This window comes from Ahaetulla prasina, chromosome 2 (genome assembly GCF_028640845.1).
Source record: "Ahaetulla prasina isolate Xishuangbanna chromosome 2, ASM2864084v1, whole genome shotgun sequence".
Taxonomy (NCBI): domain Eukaryota; kingdom Metazoa; phylum Chordata; class Lepidosauria; order Squamata; family Colubridae; genus Ahaetulla; species Ahaetulla prasina.
In genome coordinates this window covers 132,234,545-132,258,927 of record NC_080540.1, presented here as the reverse complement: position 1 = coordinate 132,258,927, position 24,383 = coordinate 132,234,545, and the positions used below count along the sequence as shown (strand labels likewise).

Sequence of the window (24,383 nt, the reverse complement as noted above, 5' to 3'; positions counted from 1 at the left end):
TATATATGAATTTAAACATTACAAAAATTAAACACACATATCTTTAAATGTATATTTTTCATATGTCCCCCCCTTTCATTTTAGTTATTTCTACAAAATTTAACCATCTACCTAAATGGCTTTCAGCTTGCCTCTTCACTTCTGCCCATTTTCTATGAAATTACCTATCCACTCTTATCGACAGGAATCCATTTCCCAGTTCTTTGAAATGTCAATTTGCTATTGCACATTTTCCTCCCTCCCCCTTCCAGATCTGTCCTATATGCTGAATTTTTATTGGCCATTCCTTTTCTTCCCTTTTCTTCCTTAACTTCTGCCTACTTAAGATGGTAAACTTGCAGGATATTCCCTAAATACCTTGGCTACTATGGCAATATTATAAATATTAAACCCGACAGTAACCTTCATAGAAAAAAAGCAAGATTATTACTTTAAGAATCTGTATCAAAGTGAAAAGTACAAATTCAGTGGTATAAAGAAACTATAATTAAAGGAACTATAATTACTCCACTTCAAGTATTGTTTTTATCCTAATAGTTTACTCTCCCCCCCTTGTTGCAATTGGCTCCATTTGTTTACTGATTTTAATCGGCTTATCCAGATGTAAGCAAATTTCTTTTTCTGCAGTAGTATATGGAAGAGATTTTATAAAGCAGGAAAGCAGAGAAGACTGTATTCCAGAACTACCTTAATCTTCACTGAAATTTAATTAAGTGGAGGAAGAAAAAAAGAGAGAAGTTGAAGTACAGAGTGAAGGGGCAGGACTATTCTAGTTTCTTTAAATCTAGGGTTAAATTTGATCTATATATTATTCCCTCAGAACGTAACAACAGCTATCTTTTTATTCAGTAATGAACAAGTAATGAACAATACTTGTTCATCTGGTTGGACCTGCAATTACTCACACATCCTGTTATGCCATCTGAGGACATTTGAGTCCTTTTCCAGGTGAGATCAATTAACCCTGTTGCACTTAGTTGCCTTAATTTCCCTTCCATACTATTAATGCTATGATGGTGCTTTGTAATTCATCTTCCATCTGCAGACTTACTGTTCATTATCTCTCTTTTAGTATGTGGAGAAAATGAAACCAATAAAAATCTTATGTATACCATAAGGCTGAGATGATGGTAGGTAGTCAGGCAGTACATTCCAATTTCCAGGTTTTGCCCTACCCAATAAAATGTGACCTCCTCTGATACTTTTCTTCCTTAAAAGTCAAAGACACGATGAGCAGATTCCCTGAATCCCTTTCTTTTTGTGAGTTCTCTTTCCCTTATGTTCAATCCTGAGTTTATCCATTCAGTTCTGAAAATGAATATGTACAATTTATGCATGTTTCTGTTCCCTCCCTTTTTTTACTCATTTAAATACTGATGCAAAACATGACTTGATTACACTGTGAAAATAAAACTCTATTAAGAAACTAAATATCAATTACTAAGACTGACTGGCACCTATGGAAAAAAACTTAATTTTGCAATATTTTATCTAGCCCACACACACACATACATAATGTAATAGAGAGCTAGCCAACTGGAATGAATTTGTAGTAATAAACTACACATGAACAGGACTCTTGTACAAGGAATGGAATTAAAAACTGAACATTAGAAAATTTCTAATATTGTATATTTCACACACAAGACAATATGAATTCTTAACATCAGGTATTTTATTTTTTTAATATTAGCAAAATTCCTTCTTTTCCTTTACTATTTTTCGTACTAAGTTCCAAAAATAAGTGTAGCTAAAATTTAAATTTTCTTATCACTTGAAATAATGTTTACATGATCTTCTTAAAATGTTTGCTAACTTTACATTGACATTGTAATTGAGGTTGTTGTACTTAACATTTGGTTGCTTTGTCTTTAGCCAACTTTTATTTTCTGCACCTTTCTCAGTGGTTAACAGTAGGGAAATTATTGATTTAATTACATAATGCATCAATTTTCTATACTATCTATAATTATTGCATAATTTAAGGTGGGCATTTGCTAACAAATACTGCATTTAAATTATGAATGTCCCTTGAAGTATTGAACAACTTGCCTCCAGAAGTTGTGAATGCTCCAACACTGGAAGTTTCTAAGATGTTGGATAACCATTTAGCTGAAGTGGTGTAGGGCTTCCTCCCTAAGCAGGGGGTTGGACTAGAAGACCTCCAAGGTCCCTTCCAACTCTGTTATTTTATTCTATTCTAATATGGAATATGTTTGCTCTTATGATTTTAAATGTTCTATTTTAATATAAGGAAATGCTAATTTACTTTATCAAATCTAAATTATGCGGGACAGATGATCTCTTTTATATTCCATATTGGGATTATTTCTTGTGAGTAATATCATTTTGTTCCATATTTTCTTTTTACAATTTTGACCTAACAATTCTATATAGGGCAAATGCCACTGTTGTCATCAGAGATTAATTGGAGTAAGCATCAAATGAGTTAAAACAAGGTTAGGTGCATGACAATGTTCCTGAGGCTTCATAGGATATTGCTTCCTGTTGTGATCAATCCCAGTCATTCCTTAAGAGTGTGTTGGCTTCCCTAAGAGAACTGAAGGTCTCCACAGAAAGAATGATAATGAGTTGTTTGGCTGGGGGAGGGGAGGGGAAAAATAAAGTTCTGTACAGTATTACATGAATGAAATGTTACCAAATTGTTCCACAGCAATTATTATTAATCATATTAAGTCTCTTTAATTTCTGAAACTGAGTTTCTGAAAATTATCTGGTAGAATTAGAGCTCCACTAATTCTAAGCAATAGATTCTGTGCATCACTCCTTAGAAGTGTCTGCACACTGCATTCTGGCCTTGTTCACATTATGAATAATTTGTTTGCTTTTGGCTATAATCTGTTAAGCAAACCATGACTTAACACAATGTTTGAAATCAACATTTCAGTTTGTGTCACTGCCCTTACCCAAGTTTGAGAAACTCTAAAGTAGGAGATAATCAAATTAAATTCTATCTACGATTCCACAGATGGCAATATGCAATATTCAACTACTGTTTCCCTTTCTGGAGACCAAACATTCCACCACAGAGAAAATGTTTTTCATTCATCCAAATTATAAAGTTTTATTAAAATCAGAAGGGGGAAAAAGAGGTCCCAGAACTCAATTAAGGTACAGTAAAATGAATAAAAAGGTTGGTGAATTTGCATGCTAGTTCAGCCTATTTTTCAGGTGAAAAGTATTAGAAGGCATACATTAATTATATTTATGTATCTTACATGCTGCTGATACACCCTCACATGCACTCCGAGCCTCATTGTACTTGTGCCGCACCTTCCTGGCCACTTGCACATTCTCCCTGGTACTTATTCACCCTTGCCCACTTTCCCCTACCCAGCAGCAGCCACCCCAAGCCATACTTGCACCATGCCTCCTTGGCTACCCACACAACCCTTCACTCCCTCTCCCACACAGCAGCAGCCAAGTTACCTGTTTGCAAACCGCCTGGGACATTCAACTTTCTGCCAGTTTCCCTACTAATTTAATTGTTGGAAGTTGCAAGGAGATGCTCTCTTAAAGACCCAATCCTCATTTAACAATGACAATGGGGACTGCAGCAATTGCCATCGCTAAATGTTGTGGTCATGTGACATTGTGCTTTCTGACCACATCATTTAACAACTGAAATTCCACTCCCAACTGCCATTGTAAACCAAGGAGTACCTGTATTCCAGTAATTCCAGTAAATGCATTATCAAGAATGGGTTGCATGGAATTAATCATAAACAGAAGCAACACAGCAGGCTGCTTGAACTAATTCAGACTGTTCCTATGGTAGAAATTTGGGATTATGAATGCAGTGGAATGTTGTATGGCAAGTTATTGTGCTAGAAGCATTAGTAGCTTTTGTGTGTAAGCAACAGCCCAAAGACATTCCAGTTGTACTGACTTGAATGTATGAGAAGTGCCCCTGTATTTACAACATACAAATCTTTTATTATTTTCACGGTCAATTCTTCCCTCAGGAACATTCCTTTACTTAGTACTTAAAAAAGTGGAAGGTTCTAGTTAATGAAAACCAGTTCCTGTATAATCCATTTATTTATGCAGCGTAAAGATATTTCATGCTTCATTTATTTCCAGTGCAAGCCACAAAGACACTAGAATAATAGATCATTTTTCATCCTAGTATAGAGAGACAAAAGCCAGGGATGCAGTAATTGTTTAGTTCAGAGCAAACTCTGCATCCAGCAGCATGACAACATAATCAGCTCATTGGCTTCACTGAAGACACATTCATTTCTTGGGATGTCACCTTTGCATTGGAACAATTTTCCAGACTACAAACCATCTCTGAAAGCTCGTTAACTTCCAATATGAAAATTATATTGGTAGCTACTTCACATTCCCTTTTCCCTTTCCATCCAGGTCTGTTGGAGCTGCGTCAGGAGTATCAGCAGGAGAGAATCAAGCAGAGCCAGGCCCTTCCAAGAACACCTAAGTCCCCTACAAAAAGAAATTATTGTCACTGAAGAAAGACGAAAGCAAGAAAGTTGCTGAATCCTCCTCCAGATATACCAGTATCCTCTTCGTAAGACATATGAATCTTCAGCCCCCTTACCTGTCGTCCAGAAAAAGCAACCCATGTTCTTCCAGCTCTTTGACTTCCTCTGTTTCACCAAACACATCCCATAGACTGAGACTGGGGGCAAACTGCAACCAGTGCTATAAAGAGAAAAAACCTACCCTAAAAATTGGTTTTTTACATTTTTTCAACTGAAGAATTAATTTGGGGGCTAATCTAGGAAAACACAAATGATGCTAGAAGATATGTTTCTTAAAATGTCACCCTGATGAATTTCTCAGAATCTTCACCCCTTTGAAAATAAACGTAAAGAGCTCAAATTTAACTAGGATCCATCACCACAATTTCGATTAAACCTTCCTTTTTTGCTATACATGTAATCCTCGACTTAAGACCACAATTGAGCACCAAATTTTGGTTGCTAAGCAAGACAGTTATTCAGAGTTTCCCACAACCTTGCTTGCCACATTCCTTAATCACTGCAGTTGTTATGTGAATCTGGCTTCTCCATTGACTTTGCTTGTCAGAAGGCCACAAAAGCTGATCACATGACTCTGGGACACGGCAACCATCATAAATATATACCAGTTGCCAAGCATTCAGATTTTGATCACATGACCATGAGGATGCCGCAATGGTCCTGAAGTGTGAAAAATGGTCATAAATCACTTTTCAGTACTGTTGTAACTTTAAACAGTCACTAAACAAATGGTTGTAAGTTGAAGGCTTCCTGTAATTTTTGCAAGTTAGGCTTAGCAGAACATCACTTGAAATACTGCAAATGCTTTAAATGACCTTTTTTTAGTAACAGCTTTAAGTCAATCATCACTTTTGGTCCCATCTTTGATAGATCATTGAACAATTCCTATTTAAAAAAAATAAACTAGCATCAAAAAAGTTGAGCAGAGATATGTAGGTCTTAAAATCCAATCTCATGTTTACTGGAAATCTCAGGAGGATCTCTTCTAGTCTCTCTGCGTTTAGTAATCACAGGCCATGTTTCTAAAACAAGGATTAAAAACTAGTTATGTGCTATTTATTCTTCTGCTATTTCTAGCATTAACTATAAGCAGTTCTTGAGTTATGACAATTGGAACTGGAATTTCCATTGCTAAGCGATGCAATCACAAAGTGCAACATTAATTAACTGAAAAGGCATACAATACAGAGAAGGAATGAGGAATGAATCATTTATGCAAAATCATTCCATCCAAGCGCTCTGGAATTATGGCAATAAATGTTTCAAACATTTCAAACATGAACAACCATCACACGTAAATATGAGAACTATACCTGGTGTGTGATTCCTATATCCATACGGAGTCCCAGCATCAAAACTTCCTCCAGTCTACAAAAGGGACAGATGGAAGCAACACACACATTGGAATTTTAATAAACAGATATTTGTGCCAACAACAGTGGGGAAAAGGAATTAGTCAATGATTTTACCGCATTAACCAAGGCAGCACCTGTACTCGTACATCATCTAGTTTCAAAAATTGTGTGTGTGTGTGTGTGTGTGTGTGCATGCTTTGAATAAGCTTTACAACAATTCTAGAAAGACATTTTTGTTATCTCTAAATTAAAGTTTAAGTAGGTGTGGCATGTCTAGTAGCAATCATATTTTTATTAAACTTTTCAGGCAACTGTTCCTTCTACAGCATCTCTTCGGTGTTTTAAAAGATTTCACTACCATAATGAGTTGTAAAGTAAAAAGCCCATGCCAAAAAGTAGATCAGAGGGAGATAAATTTTACATAGCTCCAAAAAGCAGGTATAGACTAAGATTTATATGTAATTTAGCACTTCGGATTTATGGAAACTGGAATTTAAAATATACAATAGGTTCCAGATTCAAAATAGCAGTAGCAATAGCACTTAGGTTTATATAGTGCTCCATAGTGCTTTACAATGGTTTACAAATGTCATCATACTGCCCATAATAATCTGGCTCCTCATTTTACCAACCTTGGAAGGATGGAAGGCTGAGTCAACCTTGAGCCAAACAGGATCGAGTTCCTGGCTGTGGGCAGAGTTAGCCCACAATACTGCATTTTAACCAATGTGCCAATATTATGGATGCAATGTAGGATATAAAATGGTGGTTCATGTGCCTATTAATAAGGCTGAGTTTTCAGGAATACCACATATGCTTAAAGAAAGGAAATGATAAGGAAGAGCCTCTCTGCATTTCCTCTTACATACATATCCAGTTCCCTGAGTGGAGTCCGTTTCCGAGTTCCATGCCCAAAGGCCAATACTTCTTTCATCCATATATCTGGTTCTAAAGTCTGTATTCTTGCCTCTCGATGCATCTTACCATCTCCCCGTAGTACAAATTGCCCATGGGCTCCTGAGAAAGAAGGAGATTGCTCTGAACAACCTATGGTGCTATTTAGTGTTTATATGAGAAGGAATCATTTGGCAGCTACTTAGCAACATCATTTTTAGCTGAGGAGCGCTTACTTTCCAATCTCCCCTTGTTTATTGAAAAAAAAAAAAACAAGCCATAGTTGAAATGGTACTCCAGTACTGGAGCCAACTCAAGAAGCAGTTGCAGCGCTTGGCCCATCATCTCCCCGAATAGGTTTACCTGGTCCAATGCCAATGTATTGGCTCCCTTGCCAATAGGAGAGGTTGTGAGTACTAAATGCCCCCTGTGTAAACAAACAAACAAAAAACGTTAAGGAACTGCAAGTCTGCACACAACTGTTGCATTATACTAGAGAAACAACTTTTAAGGAGTGGCTTTTTAAAAACTTATGGCACTTCATTGGGCTTAACAGTCATTTAGGAGACTTTTCTTGCTTGGAAGAAAAAGGAGGAAGGCCAGGGAGGAGGAAGGAAAGTTTTCTCAGAAGCCTCCACTGTAATTCAATGTGCAAAGCAGGATAGAATACAGAATACAGAATTTTTATTTAAGCACGCTCTTTTTGTTAGTTTGTTTCTAGTAGGAGCTTTTTCACCATTCTCTTCTGAGATAAGCAGAGTAAGACTTGGATCTTACTCAATTGGACAGGTAATACTATGGTATTGTGAAAAATTCTTAAATCATATTCCTTCCACTTCGGCAGAAGGAATACATTTGTATTATCTTTCTAATACAGCGAGAGAGTAGGGGGGAAAAATCTTATTTAATTACCAGAACCTTCTGAATTTCTTTGGCCTACTTCCTTTTACTGAGTTGTATGGAACAAGGTTTAACTAAAGGAAAAGACTTACATTCTTTGAAAAATTGGAGACTTCATACTGGTGAAAACCTGAATTTTGTAGAACATGTCGTGCACACTCATACATCTCTGATACTATATCCACATTGGTTGTGGGCAGAAAGCCCTGATGGACCTGCTTGAAGAGAGATGTGCCTCTTTCTAGAGTCAACTGGTAAAGGGATATATGGTCATCGCATACTGCAAGCGCTTTCTCCAAACCTTGGATCCAGGAAGCAACAGTCTGTCCTGGGAGACCAAATATTAAGTCAATAGATGTACGCCCTGGAAAGAGTTTTTTGGCTTCTTCTAAAGTTCTCAAAGCGTCACTAGCTGTGTGGGTCCTTCCAAGAAGCTTGAGTTCTGCATTGTCCAATGACTGCACAGAAGGAAATAAAAATCCATGAATATGCTTGACTCTTTACAACTGAAGATAAAGGAAACAAGTATGTGGTGAGAGAATTATGATTATGGTAAGTGAGGGGAAAAAAAGAAGTAAAATCTTGTAAAAAGCATACATATTTGCACAGCCGCTATGCGGTTCCCTTTTGTTGTTATGCAAAGCACAAAAGGGACTAGAAATAGGAAGCCAAAGAAATTGAAAGTATAAAAAAAGAAAAATAATCTGATTTACACCAGCCCCATGCATGTTCAAAAAGTAAATCATCTGTTCTGAGGCTTTGTGACTGGGAACAGAATGGTCATTAAACAACTGTTCATAAATTGAGGACTGTAATCTAGAAATAACCTTGCAAGCCCAAAGACTACTATCAATGTCCCACTACTAACTCAGTGGTACACACTATACTGACACATGCTCAAAATACAAATATCTGCATACAATGTATAGATATATGATACATATAATTTATAAATCTTTGCCTGTAAGTAGCAAGTAAAAAGAAAAGGGTGGGGTTAAGAATTACAGAGGATAAATTGTTAAACCAAATTATACTTTACACGGAAAAGAGCAACCCATTAATATGCTGACCAGAATAGCAATAGAAAAATATACCTAAATCTTTCTTCCATGCTGCTATTCCAGAAAAAACACTCAATCAAGCTGCTGTTTGTTATGCTCCATGTCAAATTTACAAAACACTTCTATGTACTTTAATTATAAAAACTCATTAAAACTAGGAAGCAATTTTCCATAAGTCAGGTTGGCCATGATCTTGTGTTTTTATTCCCCTATCTACAGCATATGAATTGACATTTTTGAGTTCATACTCTGAAATAGTTGTCAGTTCTTACTTTCTGCTTATCACATTGTAGTCTAAATACTGTATATATATGGGATGGAGAGAGGGAGGGAGGAAGGAAAGAAGAAATTGATCAGTGGAGCAGAAAAAAACTGGTTCTGTATATTTCAGTCCTTTTCTGCAATCCCATGTAAGTAAATTTGCTTAACATTAGTTCAAATTATTTTAAGTAAGTTTTTAACTTTATTATTCTAGTATTGTAAGTGAATGATGACTAATACAGTCCGGAAAGCAATGCTTCTGACTTCTCACCTGAATTCCAATGGAGAGGCGGTTCACACCAGCTTTCTGGAACTCAGAAAGGCAAAGGGTGTCTGCTGAAGCGGGGTTTGCTTCCAAAGTAACTTCAGCTCCTTCTGCTAAATGTGTGCATTGGGAGACAGTGTCCAGGATAGCATCAATGGTGAGCGGGCTGGCTAAGCTTGGTGTTCCCCCACCAAAGTATACTGAAGTGATTCTAGAGCCAAAAAAGAAGAGAAGATTATTTGAACTGATGGTCCTCTCCCTATTTTCTCAGCTTCTCATGAGTGGAAGTGGTAGAAATGAGGAATCCCATTCTGTCCTCTAACATTCTTGGTATATTTTAGATATATGCAAAAACACTCTGAACCATTTCAAAGGCAAATGCTCTGCAAGACACCAATCTTAATTTTAAAATGGGATGTTCTCATAATTTTGGAAGTGTTTGAAACTGAGCCACTGTTTTGAATGCAAACACTCTGTTTCAAGATCAGAAACACAAGGTTTCTTTGGATCCATCTCAATGTGAAACAAATCCAAATAAGCACAGGTTAGCAGTATTATTAAGGCTATGTCATCAGTTTGACAATAGCAAAGGAATAGTATACAAGGATCAAATGAACCCCCTAAAGGCATCTGTTTAAAGATGTAAGAAGTCTATTACATCAAGGATCTAGTAAAGCTAAGAAAAATAACTTGGTTGTTATTGAAGACTGTTAAAGACATTTTGCAAATAACATTCCTTACATTTGTTATGATTTGGATTCTTTGGTTATAGCAGATCCTAATAATCTACCTGTCACATATGTGTGTCCTTGGCACAATTTTATCATAGTTCCAGCCTTTTCTTGAAGTCGGTTTCAGGAAGTGAAGATAGGAGAAATGTGTTCAGCCCAGGTTGCATGAATAAATATCACCCTCCATATTAAACATTTATACAAAATTGTTGGGAGAGAATAAGGATATTTGGGCTCCACTGTCATCAGCAAGTAAATATGATTCTTTCTCTTTTTCACCTATCTTTAGGGAACTTGTCAATATCCTGAATAGGTGTCAGGTGGCAATAATCATCTAGATGAAGTCAAATAGATTGAAACTCAATCCAAACAAAACAGATGTGCTTCTGAACAGATTGATTTGGGAATAGAACTTCAGTTGCCTTCAATGGGGAAGAACTCTCACCAAATAATCAGGATAAATCAATCTGGGCTACTTCTGGATTCAGCTTTGTATCTGGAAGATGACATGTGGTTTTAGGCATATTAACTCTATTTGAAATCTATTTGAATTCCAGATAAGATCAAACGTAGCTGACACATACTTTACTTAACATCTACACTGGATTATTGTAATATCCTCAAAACCTGGTTAGTGTAGATTTAAACAATCATTATGTCAAGAATGGCATACTGAGAATGAGGAATAAATATAAGCACCAGGCTGTGCTGGAAGACACCTTCGTTATTTTCAGTATTATAGTATTCGTTATTTTCTGTTTTATAGAACAGAAACAGCAAGTAAAGAGAAATGGTTAACATACTGTTAATTCAAAATGTGGTGAACCCAACTACGTACAGTGATCTAAAAGATTTATTTAAATCTTTATTTAAAAGATTTAATAAACAACTGAAACCATATTTTTGTTGAGATTTATGGACAGTCAGTTAGAAAAGGCTCATGGAAGATTTGTTTTTATATATGGTAACTGCATCAAAATTCCTATTATTTGTACAAAAATGAAAACAATTGGAAATATCTACACTGGAGGAATGACTGGTGAAGATAAAGAATTTGTAGAAATTGCAAAACTGAACTCTTTGTTTAGGGAAAAGACAACCAAATTTATCAGTGACTGGAAACCCTTTATGACATCTTGTTGAAAATGGGGGGAAATGAACCATTTATGGATTTCATGATTAGAAAGCATAAAATATGTAAAGAAGGTAATTATGATTTAACCTTAAAAAGGGTAGAAGATAAATTTATTTGTAACTGCCATAAAGAAGACTGGAAACCACTTCTTTATACTTTTTTAAAACGCTATTCACCACTTATCTTTACTCTTCTGTTTCTTGAAATTGTTTAATTTTTACCACTGTATAAAATTATTCAATAAAAATTAATTTTAAAAATACGTTAGATCATGGAAATAGGGAGCCCACATGAGGAGATATATTATGTGTAGGATGTTAATTCATTTTTTGTGGTCTTATTTACGTTGAATTGGTTTTAGAGGTTATTTTGAGTTCTTTTTAACTGTTGGTTTTATTGTCATATTTGTGAGATATGTGGTTATACAAATTTGATAAGTAAATAAGTAAGTCTCCTTGGCGCTACATTTAAGAATTTTGGGAATTGCAGTGTTTTGTACAGAAGATACTGACTTTTAAAAGAGATGAATGATGCAGATGGGGAAAAAAATCTTCATTTAATTAAAAATCTAAAAGATAGATTTGGAGACTTCCAAATCCTTTTTACTCCTTCTTATATCATTTACCTCTGAACTTCGCTTAGCTGGATCAAAGTCTGGGCCTCTTGAATGAGGCAGTTCTTCATTCTAAGCTCATCCAGATTTCGGGGAATATATTTGTTGAAGTTGCAGTAACTGCAGCGTTTCTCACAGTAAGGCCACTAAGGAACCAAAATGACAAGAGGGATTTTATTCAAACATTTTTAGGGGAGCCTTCTTATATCCTTAGCCAACAGTATTATGCTGTCATTAGTTATCACCAAGCAAGATAGATCCACACACAAAAGAAATTATTTAAAACTACCCTGATATGTGAAGATTTAAATAGCTTTTTGCCACAAGACATCCTGATGCCAAGCATTTTAAAACATTGTGATAACAATTCAAAATGCTAACTGTATTATATAAAACCTCAAGTTCAAAATAAATTAGTTTCAGTTGATAAATGCCATCTAAGCATAAAGATAGTCTGCCTTTAGCTACGGACAATTTCCAGAGGCTTCCCATCCGAATAGTAATACTCAGTACCATGCTGCATCCTCATACCTACTGTTTCAATTTCTTAATGTTACACTCTTGTATGTTAACATCTTTAAGTAGTATATACAGTAAATAAGGAGACTAAAACTATTAAAAATACAAAAAAAGTCACCATATACTTTAAAAGCTGATTTAAAATAGCCATGTGCAACATTTCAAAGTTGAAACTAAAATATTTTGCATACCTAATACACACAGAGAGAATATTAAAAATGTAGAGAGACAGTGGTTCTCAACCTGTGGTCTGCAGAACCCTGGGGACTGCGATGTCATCACAGGGGGTTGTGAAGGCTTGAAGAAATGTTATGATTTAAATCTTGAGTTAAGTCTTGGTGGTCTGTGGCCAGGGTCCATGGCCACAAAAGATTATTTAAAGGGGGGGTCTGTGGTGAAGGAAAGGTTGAGAACCACTGTAGAGAGAGAATTCGGTAGAAAAGATTTAATAAGCATCCAAAAAACATCAACAGTAGGCATCTCCCAAATACTGGACAGATGGGTGATATAATTAATGTGACTGTGTCTCAGTCATGGAGCATTCTTTATGTGTGCTATAAGTTCATAAGCATCAAGTAATGGCGTAATAATTAAATTATATAGAAGTCTTGAACACTAGCCAAGCTGTTTTCATCTGCAATATGCTCCTAGATGTTTGACCTAGAATGAAAGCAGTATGCAGCGTGAGGTGGTCCTGAACAGATTTTAAAGGTGTCATGGTATTTTATTGCCTTTTGAAACAGAGCCAGTTAAGTTCGACTGACTGTTCAGTAACTTAAAATCTCAGTGCCTGCATGCTCTTTGCCTAAAAGACTATTAAACTGGCATCATTCCCTTTTGCTTTTCTTCACTGCCACATAGATACACAGATGACATGTTCTTTTAACTCTCCTCACTCGGCTGAGTTAACTAGGTGTGTTTCCTAGCATGTTTCCATCTCCTTTCTGTTATAGTTACAGCATCCATTTCGTTCATCATTGCTCAGGTCGGATTCCTGCTTTCAGGAACACTCACACAGAGAAAAAGATTGCCTCAGCCTCCAACAATTATCAGAAAACCAATTCTACTTTTCCATTCAACTATATCATACGCTAATGGAAAAACCTACTAAAACCAAACATTGGGAACCGAGGCAAATTTGATCTTCCTAGTATATTATTTGCTTTAAAATGGAAAAAAATCATACAATTCAATCATAGAAAATACTATATTGTATATGGTGCATATTGTAATTTGATGCTTAACAGAAAAACAACAACCCAGAGGTATAATCTTGATAGTGAGAGAAAAGGAAAAGCTGACATTCAACCAACTGAAAGGCTTGTTCTAAAAGCTTGAAATAAAATGCTAGATTATAATGCCCCCTAGAGCTTACTACTGATTTTCTTTCCCCAACACAAAACTTACAACTTATTTGTGAGGAAAACGAAATCTAAGAGGAGTGGGAATAGGTTAGCAAAATAGAAATATAGGGTTGTGCTAATATATGCTAATTGTGGCAACTGGAGTACCTGGTTCTCAGCAAGCTTTATCAAGATGTCTATGGTAACATAACTGTTTATTTCTATTAAGACAATAATTATTTAGTTTTTGTGGCATCAAATGCAGGACCCAAAACCTAATAATCAAGGCTCACTGCAATATTTATTCAACAGTGCACACTGTTAAATAAATGGAGTAATTCCCTCAAGAAAATAATGAGAGGGACTCCTACTGATAAAAGAATACACTCCTATTTCAGGAAAGGAGAAAATGATAGTCATACAAATGCATAATCAATGATGTAATCATATTCATAATTAGCGAAGCTAGTTACTTTCCTGCCCTTCTACTGTTAATGTCTTCAAGAAGAGTTGTCTTAATAGAAACATATCGGATATGTTGCCACAGTCATTTTCATAAAACTGTCAACCTGACAGTTCAGTTTCTATTTTGCCAACATGTTTCCACTCCTCTAAGAATTTGTTTTTGTCACATATCTATGTCTCCAGCTTTTCTCCTAAATTGTATTATGGAATGAAATAACTATTTATTTTTGTATGCTACCATCTCACTGATACAGCAACTGGGCAGCTACATATTAGTTCTCATAGAGTTCAATCCATAACTAAATGTGTAGTGCTATAACTTACTTGTTCTTTAAGAGATTTTATCATCATTATAATGATAGTATAACAAACACAACAGATGCAGCTATCTGAACAGCTGAAGAGGATTTTCCCATGGCTTTGGAAGAGAAAATGTGGGAATCTGTTGGGAAAATTGTCTTAATTGGAATATAATTTCTTACTGGTTACTGTTAACAGAGGTGACCTTACTGATCTTAACAGTTTCTTCATGGAAGCAGAATAACAGAATAAGAGTGGGAAGGGACCTTGGAAGTCTTCTAGTCCAATCCCCTGCTCAGGCAGGAAACCCTAATACCATTTCAGACAAATGATTGTCCAATCTCTTCTTGTTGGAGCACCCATATCTTCACTGGAACCCGTAAGAGTGTCTACATTAATCAAGAACTTTTTTTGAAATCCAGCCCATTGGGATCTTGAATTTGATTGATGAAAATTTTGTTTGGCTAAGAAAAGCTTGAAATTCTAGGGAGCCATTACAGCTTTGAGCGTTTATCTTTAAAAGTATTGATCTTGTAGTCATTTTCACCCATACCTGATGCTGATGTAAACTAACTCCACAATTTTGCAGAATTTCTCAAATGTTCAGTCTGCCAAACCGGATGTTGGGTTTCCTTCTCCCACTGCCAGCATCCGGGTCACTGTTTTGCAACTTCCTTATTATGTGTCCTCTTTTACAGTTATTTCCTCAATCAGGTTTTGAGTTTTTTTTTAAACAATATATAGCTGGGTCAGGATTAGTTCTACTTGTGATGTCAACTTTTGTTTGGGAAGTTGCAACATTTCCTCTGTGGCTGATACCCATCTAGAAATTCCTGTGTGTTTGATACATATCTAGAAATTACCATGCTCCCATTAATTTGTGTACTACTAATTAGAGATTACAGGGCAGTTGTGCAGCGAGTTTCCACTGTGCTGCTGGCCCCATTTTTAACAATGGCACTTTACCTGCACTAAGATGACTAAATGCACTAAGATAACAGCCATCATGTCTATGGAGATTCTCAGTCATCCAGGTCATGATTGTCCCAAAGGACCTTTTTCCCCAGAGTGCTTTTTACAATTACGGGGGTGGGTGGGTGTTGGGGAGGTTTAAGATTTTAAGAATAATGCTTTTTCAAAAGTGCCTTTTTCTAACACCCGTTCTTGTTTGACAGTTTAAGTGCTCTTCTCAGAACTGCTTCATGCAACTAAAACAGCAAGCAAAGAAAGGCAGGACCATCGCCCCGCCAAAATTCGAGCCAAAATTTCCACCCACCACCAGCTAGCGGAACAAACAATTCACGGTTTGCAGAAGCGCATGCGCAGAACGCTCCCAGGCCTTCTAAGCCTCCGCACAAGCGAGCAGAAGGCAGCGGCCACCGGAACCCCAGCGCACGAGCTCGGCTACAGGGGAGCAGGGTACGTGCACCGCCGCGCGTGTCCGCAGAAACTTCCACCGCCTACGACATCCTCCAACTGGCGCATGCGCAACGGGTTTCGCTCGCGTTCTCCCGGTCTGAAATCTAACTCACGTGGACGTAGAGCGAGGCTTGGGCTTCCGGTGGGCGGTGCCGGGAATGGGTAGCGTGGGGCTTTCTCGGCGGCGCAATTTGACCAAGCCTTGCGGGAAACCGTGGCCGCAGTTTCTGTAGCAGCGCCTCCATGAGACTCTTGCCGCCTCCACCCCAGGCAGCTGCCGCTCTGGCATCGTCAGGGATGGGAGAGAAAATAAGACCCGCCTCTTGGGGGGAGAGGCTTCGGCTGCGTTGGGGTCCACGCGTGTTTCTTCTGAACTCGAGCTCTTCACCGCTACTCTTACAAAGCCTAGCAGGATAGGTCGTCCTCGATTTATAACAGTTCGTTTAGTGACCGTTCAAAGTTACAATGAAAAATGTGATTTATGCCCGGTTTTCACCCTTAGGACCTTTGCAGCGTTTCCCCGTGATCATGTGATCAAAATCCAGCTGCTTGGCATGTGATCACCTTTGGCGACCTTCTGACAGGCAAAGTCAGTGGGGAAGCCAGATTTGCTTAACAACCAGGTTACTAATTTATCAATGCAGTGATTCACTTAACAGTTGTGGCAAGAAAACTTGTAAAATGGGGCAAAACTCACTTAACAAATTTCTCAGCAACATAAATTTTGGGCTCAGTTGTGGTTGTAAGCTGTAGTACCATTTAACCAATAAAGCGCTGTGGTGCTGTGTTGATCCATTGTGGGGGGGGGAAACCCCTCTAAGTTCATAATCTAATTTCTTTATTGACATGAAAGTACTTTTCTTTTTAATGTTCAGAACTTAGGCGCAATATTACAGAAAATGGGAGACGGAGGGGTGGGGAAAGGGGATTAAATAACACCCCTAGGCAAGATAATTTGCAACCTGTGTAATTTGCAGACCACTTTTCTTTGTTAGGTGGAGTTGAAACTCCTTGGGTCAGCAAGTATCTGTCACTGGTGCCCATCTGCGTTTCAGATTAAAGGGAACAACTGTTTGTTGTTCTTTGAAGGCAAGTGTAAACTGAGCTCAGAGACTTCACGTTTCTCACTCACAGGGAACTCAATAAATTGACCATGGAATAGAACAGGAATCTCCAACCTTGGCAACTTTAAGCCTGGTGGACTTCAACTTCCAGAATTCCACTTTGCTGGCTGGGGGATTCTGGGAGTTGAAGTTCACCAGGCTTAAAGTTGCCAAGGTTGGAGACCCCCGGAATAGAAGATAGAAAACAGTAGTAGTATAAAATAAAGGTTTGAAAAATTGCATCCATGATTTTTATTTCATGCATATGTCGAAGTGGGTGAATATAAGATGTTTGCCTTATTTATTAAATTTGTTGGCTGCCCATCTCGCCACAAGGTCACTTTTATAGTAATGCAGAGTTGTGAAACTCGCGGCCGCAGGCCAGATTTGTTACGCACTGGCCACACCCAGTTTAGCAAAGGGGAAAAAAGTCATGATACGTCATGTGATGACACCGTGACGATGCAGGTTTGACACCCCTGCAGTAATGCATTGAATTGGATTAAGTTTTCTTGATATTAAGAGAGCTCTGTTATTCTCTGGTGGCAAAAAAATCAGAAGTCTGGTAGCACTTTTTTCCACCAACATTTTATTAAAAGGCATCTGTGCATCTGATGAAGCAAGCTATAACTGGTGAAACCTTGCACCTTTTCATAAAATATACAAGTAAGAAACAGTGATACCAGACTTGATGTTTTGGTATAAAATGAGCTCTTGAATCAAGTTTACAGTTACACCACCAGGCACTAGATGGCGACTGATAACCTGATACCAGCTGAAGGAAGTATATTACTTCTGGTTGATAGGCTGAACTCAGAGCAAAAATGCAGTAGGGTATGCTGTTACATGTTTCAAATGTGTGGCTGCTACGGTAGTTTAATATGCTTTATTGTAAACCAGACACAGAATTGCAATTTACTTTCCACATTTTGATCTCCAACTTAATGTATATTGCTCATTTTTTCAAGCACAGCACAACTTTTTTAGCTGCTATGGGGTGTCCCTTTCACATTCATTACACATAATTTTAGAGTGCCTGTCCTGCCTTAAATATGTTCTATTTTTACTTACTTATTGCAGGCTAAGTTAAGGTAAGGAAGATTATCTTGGTTTCACCACTGGCAGGAAAGCAATCAATAATCACTCTTCTTAAAATAGGATAGGACAAGTTTAGATGATGCTTAGAGGTGTCTGTCTCACCATCACTGAAGTTGGTGGATTAAGAACAGGAGCTGAGGGAATTTAGTGAAGTCTCTGAGATGCCTCTGCTTGCAACAACCTTTCTGTGTCTCTTACCTGCTGGGCTATTTCTGAACTAGGGATATAATGTTCTATGGAAAGTGTGCTAAAGATAAGAGGCTTATTTCTCGTTCGTGAATTATTTGATTTAATAGTTTAACAGACTGAAGCTTCAAAGGAAACTAATATGTTGATTTTAAAGTTTTGTCCCTGAACTTAAAAGGGCAAGTATGAATATATAAACAAATCTACTCCTTCATTGGGTCCAAGGTTTGCCTACAGATGCTTGAAACTGCTTGTCTGATTCCCTATCTCTCTACATAAAGGGGCCATTGCTACTGGGATAAGAGGAAACACTATTTCAGAAGTGAAACAGCTGAGCACAATTTTAAGCAGCCTCAGATACTGGCTGGGAATTGCCCAAAGGGAATGTAAACCTGGTAGAAAAGAGATTTATCTGACATGTTTGTGTCACAGATACAGGAAGTACTGTAAGGAAGAACCACATATCCATGTAATGTTCTAATTGCTGTCTTGATATAAACATAAAAAATGTTTAGGTAAGTCTGCAGAAGAGGTTAACAAAAGTCAAGAGGATGATCGCTGCCAGGAGATGGAAACATCATCTGTGTTTTTTAGACACAGGTTTTGATTGCAAGGTCATGACCATCTTGATATTTTTCACACCCTCCTTCCCAGGCCCCTGCAAAGGGCCCTAGCTCTGATGTTCTCGGTAATAGGGCTATGCAGAGCTTTGAAATCTATTCCAATTCTACAGCTTTTAAAAGCGGCTCTGTCTCTTCCTAGGGTTCCATAGCTGTTCCCAAGAAAGGGTGAGGCTGCTTTAAAGCAAGGCAGATAGGTCTTACGTTAATGTTCCAGAGCACCTTTTATGAAGTACATCTGAAGCACCGCCATAAGTGCTGAGATGCCAATAACCTTTTACAGTGTTGTAGAATTGAATCTACAGCTCAAAGCTAGAGGGAACTTTTGATGAATTCGCATTCCATTGTTCTCAGTACTCATGAAAGGCTCACAATGTTCTCATTCTCAAGGGTTCCCTCTGCATAAACCTAAAATGAGGAAGAGAAAATATGGCTTGCATGTAAATCACATCCTGCCCACTGGCTGCCTTAACCACATCAAGAGCAGATGTCATTCCATTAAAGAGAATAGGAAGTGTACATGACCTTGTATGGAATAACTTGAGAAAAAAACTGGGGTTTTTTTAGGATGTAAACTTGTCATATCTTTGAAAATAAGGGAGTTTCTGCAAGATGACATCTGATTTGACATAACAGGAGTGATTAACTGCTGACACATTAGACTCATACAGATGTAGGTGCCTGGAGATCACTTCTCTTTTTTTCTGGACCAGGGTTATAAAAGAGGATGCTGCGACCATCGGAGCAACGAGTCAGACTATTTTTACACAGTACGTAGTGCATACAGAGGATTTCCATCCTGTTTCTTCAGGTAAGTTTCAAAATCAATATCAATTTGTAGGGGAAGGTTACTGGTGAAGGCTACAGTGATGAACAAGTGGGCCTGAGTGACGAATGGGAGCAGCACCAGAAGTTTTTCTTGGATGGGAGGAGGGAGTTTAATATTAAGCCTGCTGTAGTGTAATGTGAACTAGGTAATTTTAGTTCAGCCACGTCTCATCTCAACCAACCTTACAAAATTGTGAAAATCTAAAAAGAGGCGTGCTACTTGACTTCCCATATGAAAGGTGGCATACTCTGTAAAATCGTCAGCACCCTATTTTTTATTGTTTGCCAACCTTAGACTGCAGCTTGTGATCTGTGTTGAACTGCCAGCTACTTAAGAGAATAAGATCACAAATTATAAAAATCAGATCAGACCTGCTCAAGAAATGTGAACACCATTTATATTCACTTCGGGCTTAGTTCCTCACATTGCTGTGCAAACCCATGCTGACTTGTTGGAGTACTGCAATTTGAGAAACACTGGGCTAAACACAAAGTGTAGTGATTAAAAGTTAAGTGATATTGTAGATTTATTTCCTACCAGGCTGCAACCCTTATAAAAAACATTAGTTTCATTCATGGGAGAATTTATTTTATAATGTTAGGTGGTCACAATCCTGCAATGTTTGAGAAACCTTGACTTAACGTATGTATCCATATGGTGGGAAGCTGACACAATTGCTAACATGGAAATTATTAAAACGTTATTGTGGCCTAGTGTATTGTAAGAGCCAATTTCTTTTGACTAAGTTATGGAGCGGCCGGTGCGAGGGAAGGAGGGGGCCGCTGTCCATCTCTTCTCCCTGCTCCTTCTCCTCCCTTTGTGCCAGCCTCTCTGTTTCTCCATTGCAGCTCAGCGCCCAGGCAGGATCCACTTTGATAGCAGGATGGGAATGGAGATAATTTGCCTGGCCAAACTAATCCCGCAGTCTCCCCTACATTAGGCTCAGCTCCAATCGTGCTGCCAACTTAATTTTTCGCCTCACTTTTACCAGCAGATTGACCCTCCCAAGTCTTCGCAGACTGACCCTCCCAAGTCTTCGCCTTCCAGCATAAGCTCCCGGGAGCATCAATTCCTTGTCTATGGTAAGCCCCCCTCCTCGTTCCTTGGAAACCTCATCTCTTAAAGGAGCCGGGTCCAGAAGGCTGAAACAGCCGCGAGACCAATGTGCAGACAAGCACCCTTGGAAGCATCCTTTTGGCAAAGGGTAGAAATTTAGCAACCGCTCCACCCAGGGTCAGTTCCATGTCAAGGAATTTTTTATTACTGTAGAATGTACTAGAAAAGCATCCTCTCTGGTAAGTAAATATTAAATAGTTCCAGAAATGTTATATGTTTAATAACAATACTATATTAACGTTCAAAAAATGCACTGGTTAAGATATTAAAAAGTGATTTGATGTGCTTTCTTCATATACTGTCTATTTTGTATTTCAGTTGCAAAGCGATTCTTCTAGATCTCGCTAGTATACATTCTGCTCCCATGGGTAGAGGCCACTCCCAGCTGAAGAACCAAAGTAGATATTATAATATCACAAGGATACATGCTTCGATTCCCTTCATTTTGCTGGTCTTCTCCAACTGTTCATTGTACAGCTAAATACCTTCTCTCTGATGGTTCTCCCAAGAACAATTCAGCAAAAAAGAATGCAAAGCCACCTTAATTTTGAAATCAACATTTTCCTCCAATAAGGAAATCCCATCATACATTTCTTCTCTGAAGACTTAAGAATGGAATCAGGTCTGTCCAAGAAATTTCATTCTATAAAACAGAGCAACATTTGTGCAAGGAAGAGAAAGCCCACTACATAAATATTGGACCTCAGTTTTGTTTTTTTTTGGCGGCTCAGGCTGTAAGATAGCCTGTTATTAAAAACACAGCAGCCTGCAATTACTGCAGGCTCGAATCCCACCAGGCCCAAGGTTGACTCAGCCTTCCATCCTTTATAAGGTAGGTAAAATGAGGACCCAGATTGTTGGGGGGCAATAAATTGACTTTGTAAATATACAAATAGAATGAGACTATTGCCTTACACACTGTAAGCCGCCCTGAGTCTTCGGAGAAGGGCGGGATATAAATGTAAATTTTTTAAAAAAAATTAATATAAAATGTTTATATTAAAGATTAAAAATTTTTAATACAAGCATATGTACTGTGGTATAAAGGTAATCTACAAGTATACAAGGTATACTTGGAAATTCAAATTAAAGAAGATTTATTTCATTTTTGGAGTATTCCGCTAAGTAATAGAAGAAAAAAGTTCATTTGGAATAAGACACAGAAGGAAGTCCATAGCAATGTTACAAATGAAGATAATTCAGCTGATGTGGAGCACTGTAGCTGAAGAAAATGAAAATGTTCTCAATCTCTGCAGTTCAGTGTGTCATGGTTGGGAGATACTCAATTCTCTCGTAAAACAAGAGAACTCTTATCAATTCAGGTACACTTTTATTTCTGATATGATTGGAAAGTTTGACATTTCTGTAATATCTATTTTTTATTGAGAAATAAACAATTGAAAAATCTAGTCTGTCTTTGAAAAAAATTTGCTTTGCATTTTATTGCTGTAATATGAACTGGTAACAAAAATCACTTCCTCTAATTAATAGCAGTAAGGGATGAAACAGTTCAATTTCTGCCTCCTTCTGAGCCTGGCATTTTGTCGTAGGAAAGACTCTTGGCTGCATCTACAGTTGGGAAGATCTATAGTTTAAATTTCATTTGTACAGGTTGTTAGGAACAGATCTGTAAATGTATAATTCATTCATTATGCTTTCATTTTAGCTTTTGCCCATTTTATTACGTAACGCAGGGGTGAAATTTAGTAGGTTCTGACAGGTTCTGGAGAACCAGTAGCGGAAATTTTGAGTAGTTTGGAGAACCGGCAAATACCACCTCTGGCTGGCCCCCGAGTGGGGTAGGAATGGAGATTTTGCAATATCCTTTCCACAGGAGTGGGGAGGGAATGGGGATTTTGCAATATCCTTCCCCTGCCATGCCCAGCAAGCCACACCACACCCAGCAAGCCATGCCCACAGAACCGATAGTAAAAAAAACTGAATTTCACCACTGATGGTTGATAATCATTGCTCCCAAAGTGTAGGAATGAACAGGATGGAGGTCTCTGTGATTTGGTGGAATTTTATCACATGGACAGATTCTCATCACTATTATCTAGATCCCATCCTTTCTTAGGATCTTGCCAAAGAGTTCATTACACAAAGCTATCTCTACTAAAAAAATACTGCATTTTTATTTTTCTAAATTTTTATTTTAGAAAAAGCATACTATTTTAAGCAAACTTGATTCGGTAATTAGCAGACTTAATGCTTCTTAAGGCAGGCCAGTGATCCTTTCCAGCTTCTTAAATGTTTGGAACCAAAAGAAGGCGGCAGACAGCATGTTTGTTTGGAGATCTCTTATGCTGCCTCCTCCTATACAAGTTGGAGATGTTTCTCCATCCGCTCTCTCAGTTTGTATTTTTGAATCTACATTGGCAACACCAAGGATGGAATAAAAGAGGACACATAATTAAAGATTTAAATAGCAAAACAAATATTCATGTATTTCTTTTCATGTCTTCTCTCTTCGTACATTATTTTTATCAATCTTCAGCTCTGACCTAAATCAGACACTCTCTGAAGTAGGTAAACAATGACAGCTCATTTCAGTCTTACTGGAGTACCTATAGTTTGTAATTCTCCCCTATCAGTACCACCTGATTAAAACAGTGGCAACATTTGAAAGCAGTAGCTAAGCTCGTTTGATTCTAAACACCAGAAATGGCTGTCATCTCATCATCATCACTACCATATTAACTATTGCATTGTATTCAAAGTGTCATCTGCACTGAAGCTGAGTGAAAGCTCTACTGTTACTTCACATGTGGCTTGAGTCTTAAGAGTGTTGGGAACTGTCAGGCACATGTCTTTGTTTCAACATATCTCCCAATCCATCCTTGGAGGGGACAGTCTCTGAACCATGTGTCAGGGCCAGCCTTTACGTACCATGTTTTAAAACCTCCAAAGTCCCTTCCAACTCTATTATTCTATGATCTAAGAGGGATAGCTCAGACTAGATTACAAATTCTGAATTATTCCAAATAGCTACAGATAACTAATAAGCCATGATTTCATTAGGGCTATCAAATCTAAATGACCCAGTTCACCAGCAGATGGCAACAAAGAGTTAGTGTTTCTTCCTGTTTTCCCCCCACCAGTAAATACTGCAGAGGTTTCTGCTCTGTTCATTGAACACAAACAGGACCCCCACCTCCAGGCCTCCATATATTTCCTTTCCCATTTCTGATCTTGGTAGCCATCACAGTAACTCAACATTCTGGCACTGATACCACATTTGTCACTCTGGTCAGATGGCTCCTATCATTATATTCCTATAATGGCTTCTTGGCCTCTACTGGTCCAGTTTTTACTTCAAAACTCTTCAGGGCTCTCTTCCCTTTGTCCTTTCATATTTACCTATAAACTTTGTTCCTCCATCTTCACCTGTTTCTACTTCCTTTGTTTTTCTCCCTTTTTTTTTCTCCATGTGCTTCAAACTGCCTTTTCCAATACACAAAATAAAGTCCTCATCTCTTGTGCTTCTTTCCAATCACTCTTCAAGCCCACCTTTTCATGGATTTCAAACTCCTTCATACTGCAGCTTACTTCCCCTGAAATTAAGCCCATTACTATATTTACCTATGGATCACTGCTTGTAGTTCTCTCACTTTCCTCTATTGTTGCCTTGGATCAAATTTGAG

The 24,383-nt window shown here is 37.9% G+C and overlaps 2 protein-coding genes and 1 long non-coding RNA gene across 10 annotated transcripts in view; 1 reads left to right on the top strand and 2 right to left on the bottom strand.

The window, feature by feature from the left end:
• Window positions 1–1,717: 1,717 nt before the first annotated feature.
• RSAD1 (radical S-adenosyl methionine domain containing 1) lies at window positions 1,718–16,201 on the bottom strand. Of its 5 annotated transcripts, none has more exons than XR_009153707.1 (9): window positions 15,901–16,170; window positions 11,754–11,887; window positions 9,269–9,473; window positions 7,768–8,133; window positions 7,139–7,202; window positions 6,747–6,898; window positions 5,840–5,894; window positions 4,583–4,686; window positions 1,718–4,467 (listed from the first exon to the last, which is right to left on the bottom strand). XR_009153707.1 is itself a non-coding variant. In XM_058171368.1 (9 exons), the coding sequence occupies exons 1-9, from the start codon at window positions 16,030–16,032 to the stop codon at window positions 4,362–4,364; spliced, it is 1,314 nt and encodes a 437-aa protein (XP_058027351.1). In that variant the 5' UTR covers window positions 16,033–16,170; the 3' UTR covers window positions 1,718–4,361. The 5 variants fall into 5 exon arrangements, 4 of the variants coding, with proteins under 4 accessions (XP_058027351.1, XP_058027352.1, XP_058027353.1 ...); XM_058171368.1 differs by having other exon boundaries at window positions 6,751–6,898; XM_058171369.1 differs by lacking the exon at window positions 15,901–16,170 and adding an exon at window positions 15,645–15,783 and having other exon boundaries at window positions 6,751–6,898.
• Window positions 15,692–22,095, top strand: LOC131192328 (uncharacterized). Of its 4 annotated transcripts, none has more exons than XR_009153709.1 (4): window positions 15,692–15,787; window positions 19,508–19,605; window positions 20,618–20,705; window positions 21,058–22,094. It is a non-coding gene; the product is annotated as an uncharacterized LOC131192328 (long non-coding RNA). The 4 variants fall into 4 exon arrangements; XR_009153710.1 differs by lacking the exon at window positions 15,692–15,787 and adding an exon at window positions 16,093–16,224 and having other exon boundaries at window positions 21,058–22,095; XR_009153711.1 differs by lacking the exon at window positions 15,692–15,787 and adding an exon at window positions 16,343–16,376 and having other exon boundaries at window positions 21,058–22,095.
• A 775-nt stretch (window positions 22,096–22,870) lies between these two features.
• ACSF2 (acyl-CoA synthetase family member 2) overlaps window positions 22,871–24,383 on the bottom strand; it is a 67,496-nt gene continuing 65,983 nt past the window's right edge. The window contains exon 16 of the mRNA XM_058171379.1: window positions 22,871–23,109. Coding sequence (XP_058027362.1) covers window positions 23,056–23,109 — 54 coding nt within the window. The 3' untranslated portion in view covers window positions 22,871–23,055. The remainder of the gene's footprint in view (window positions 23,110–24,383) is intronic.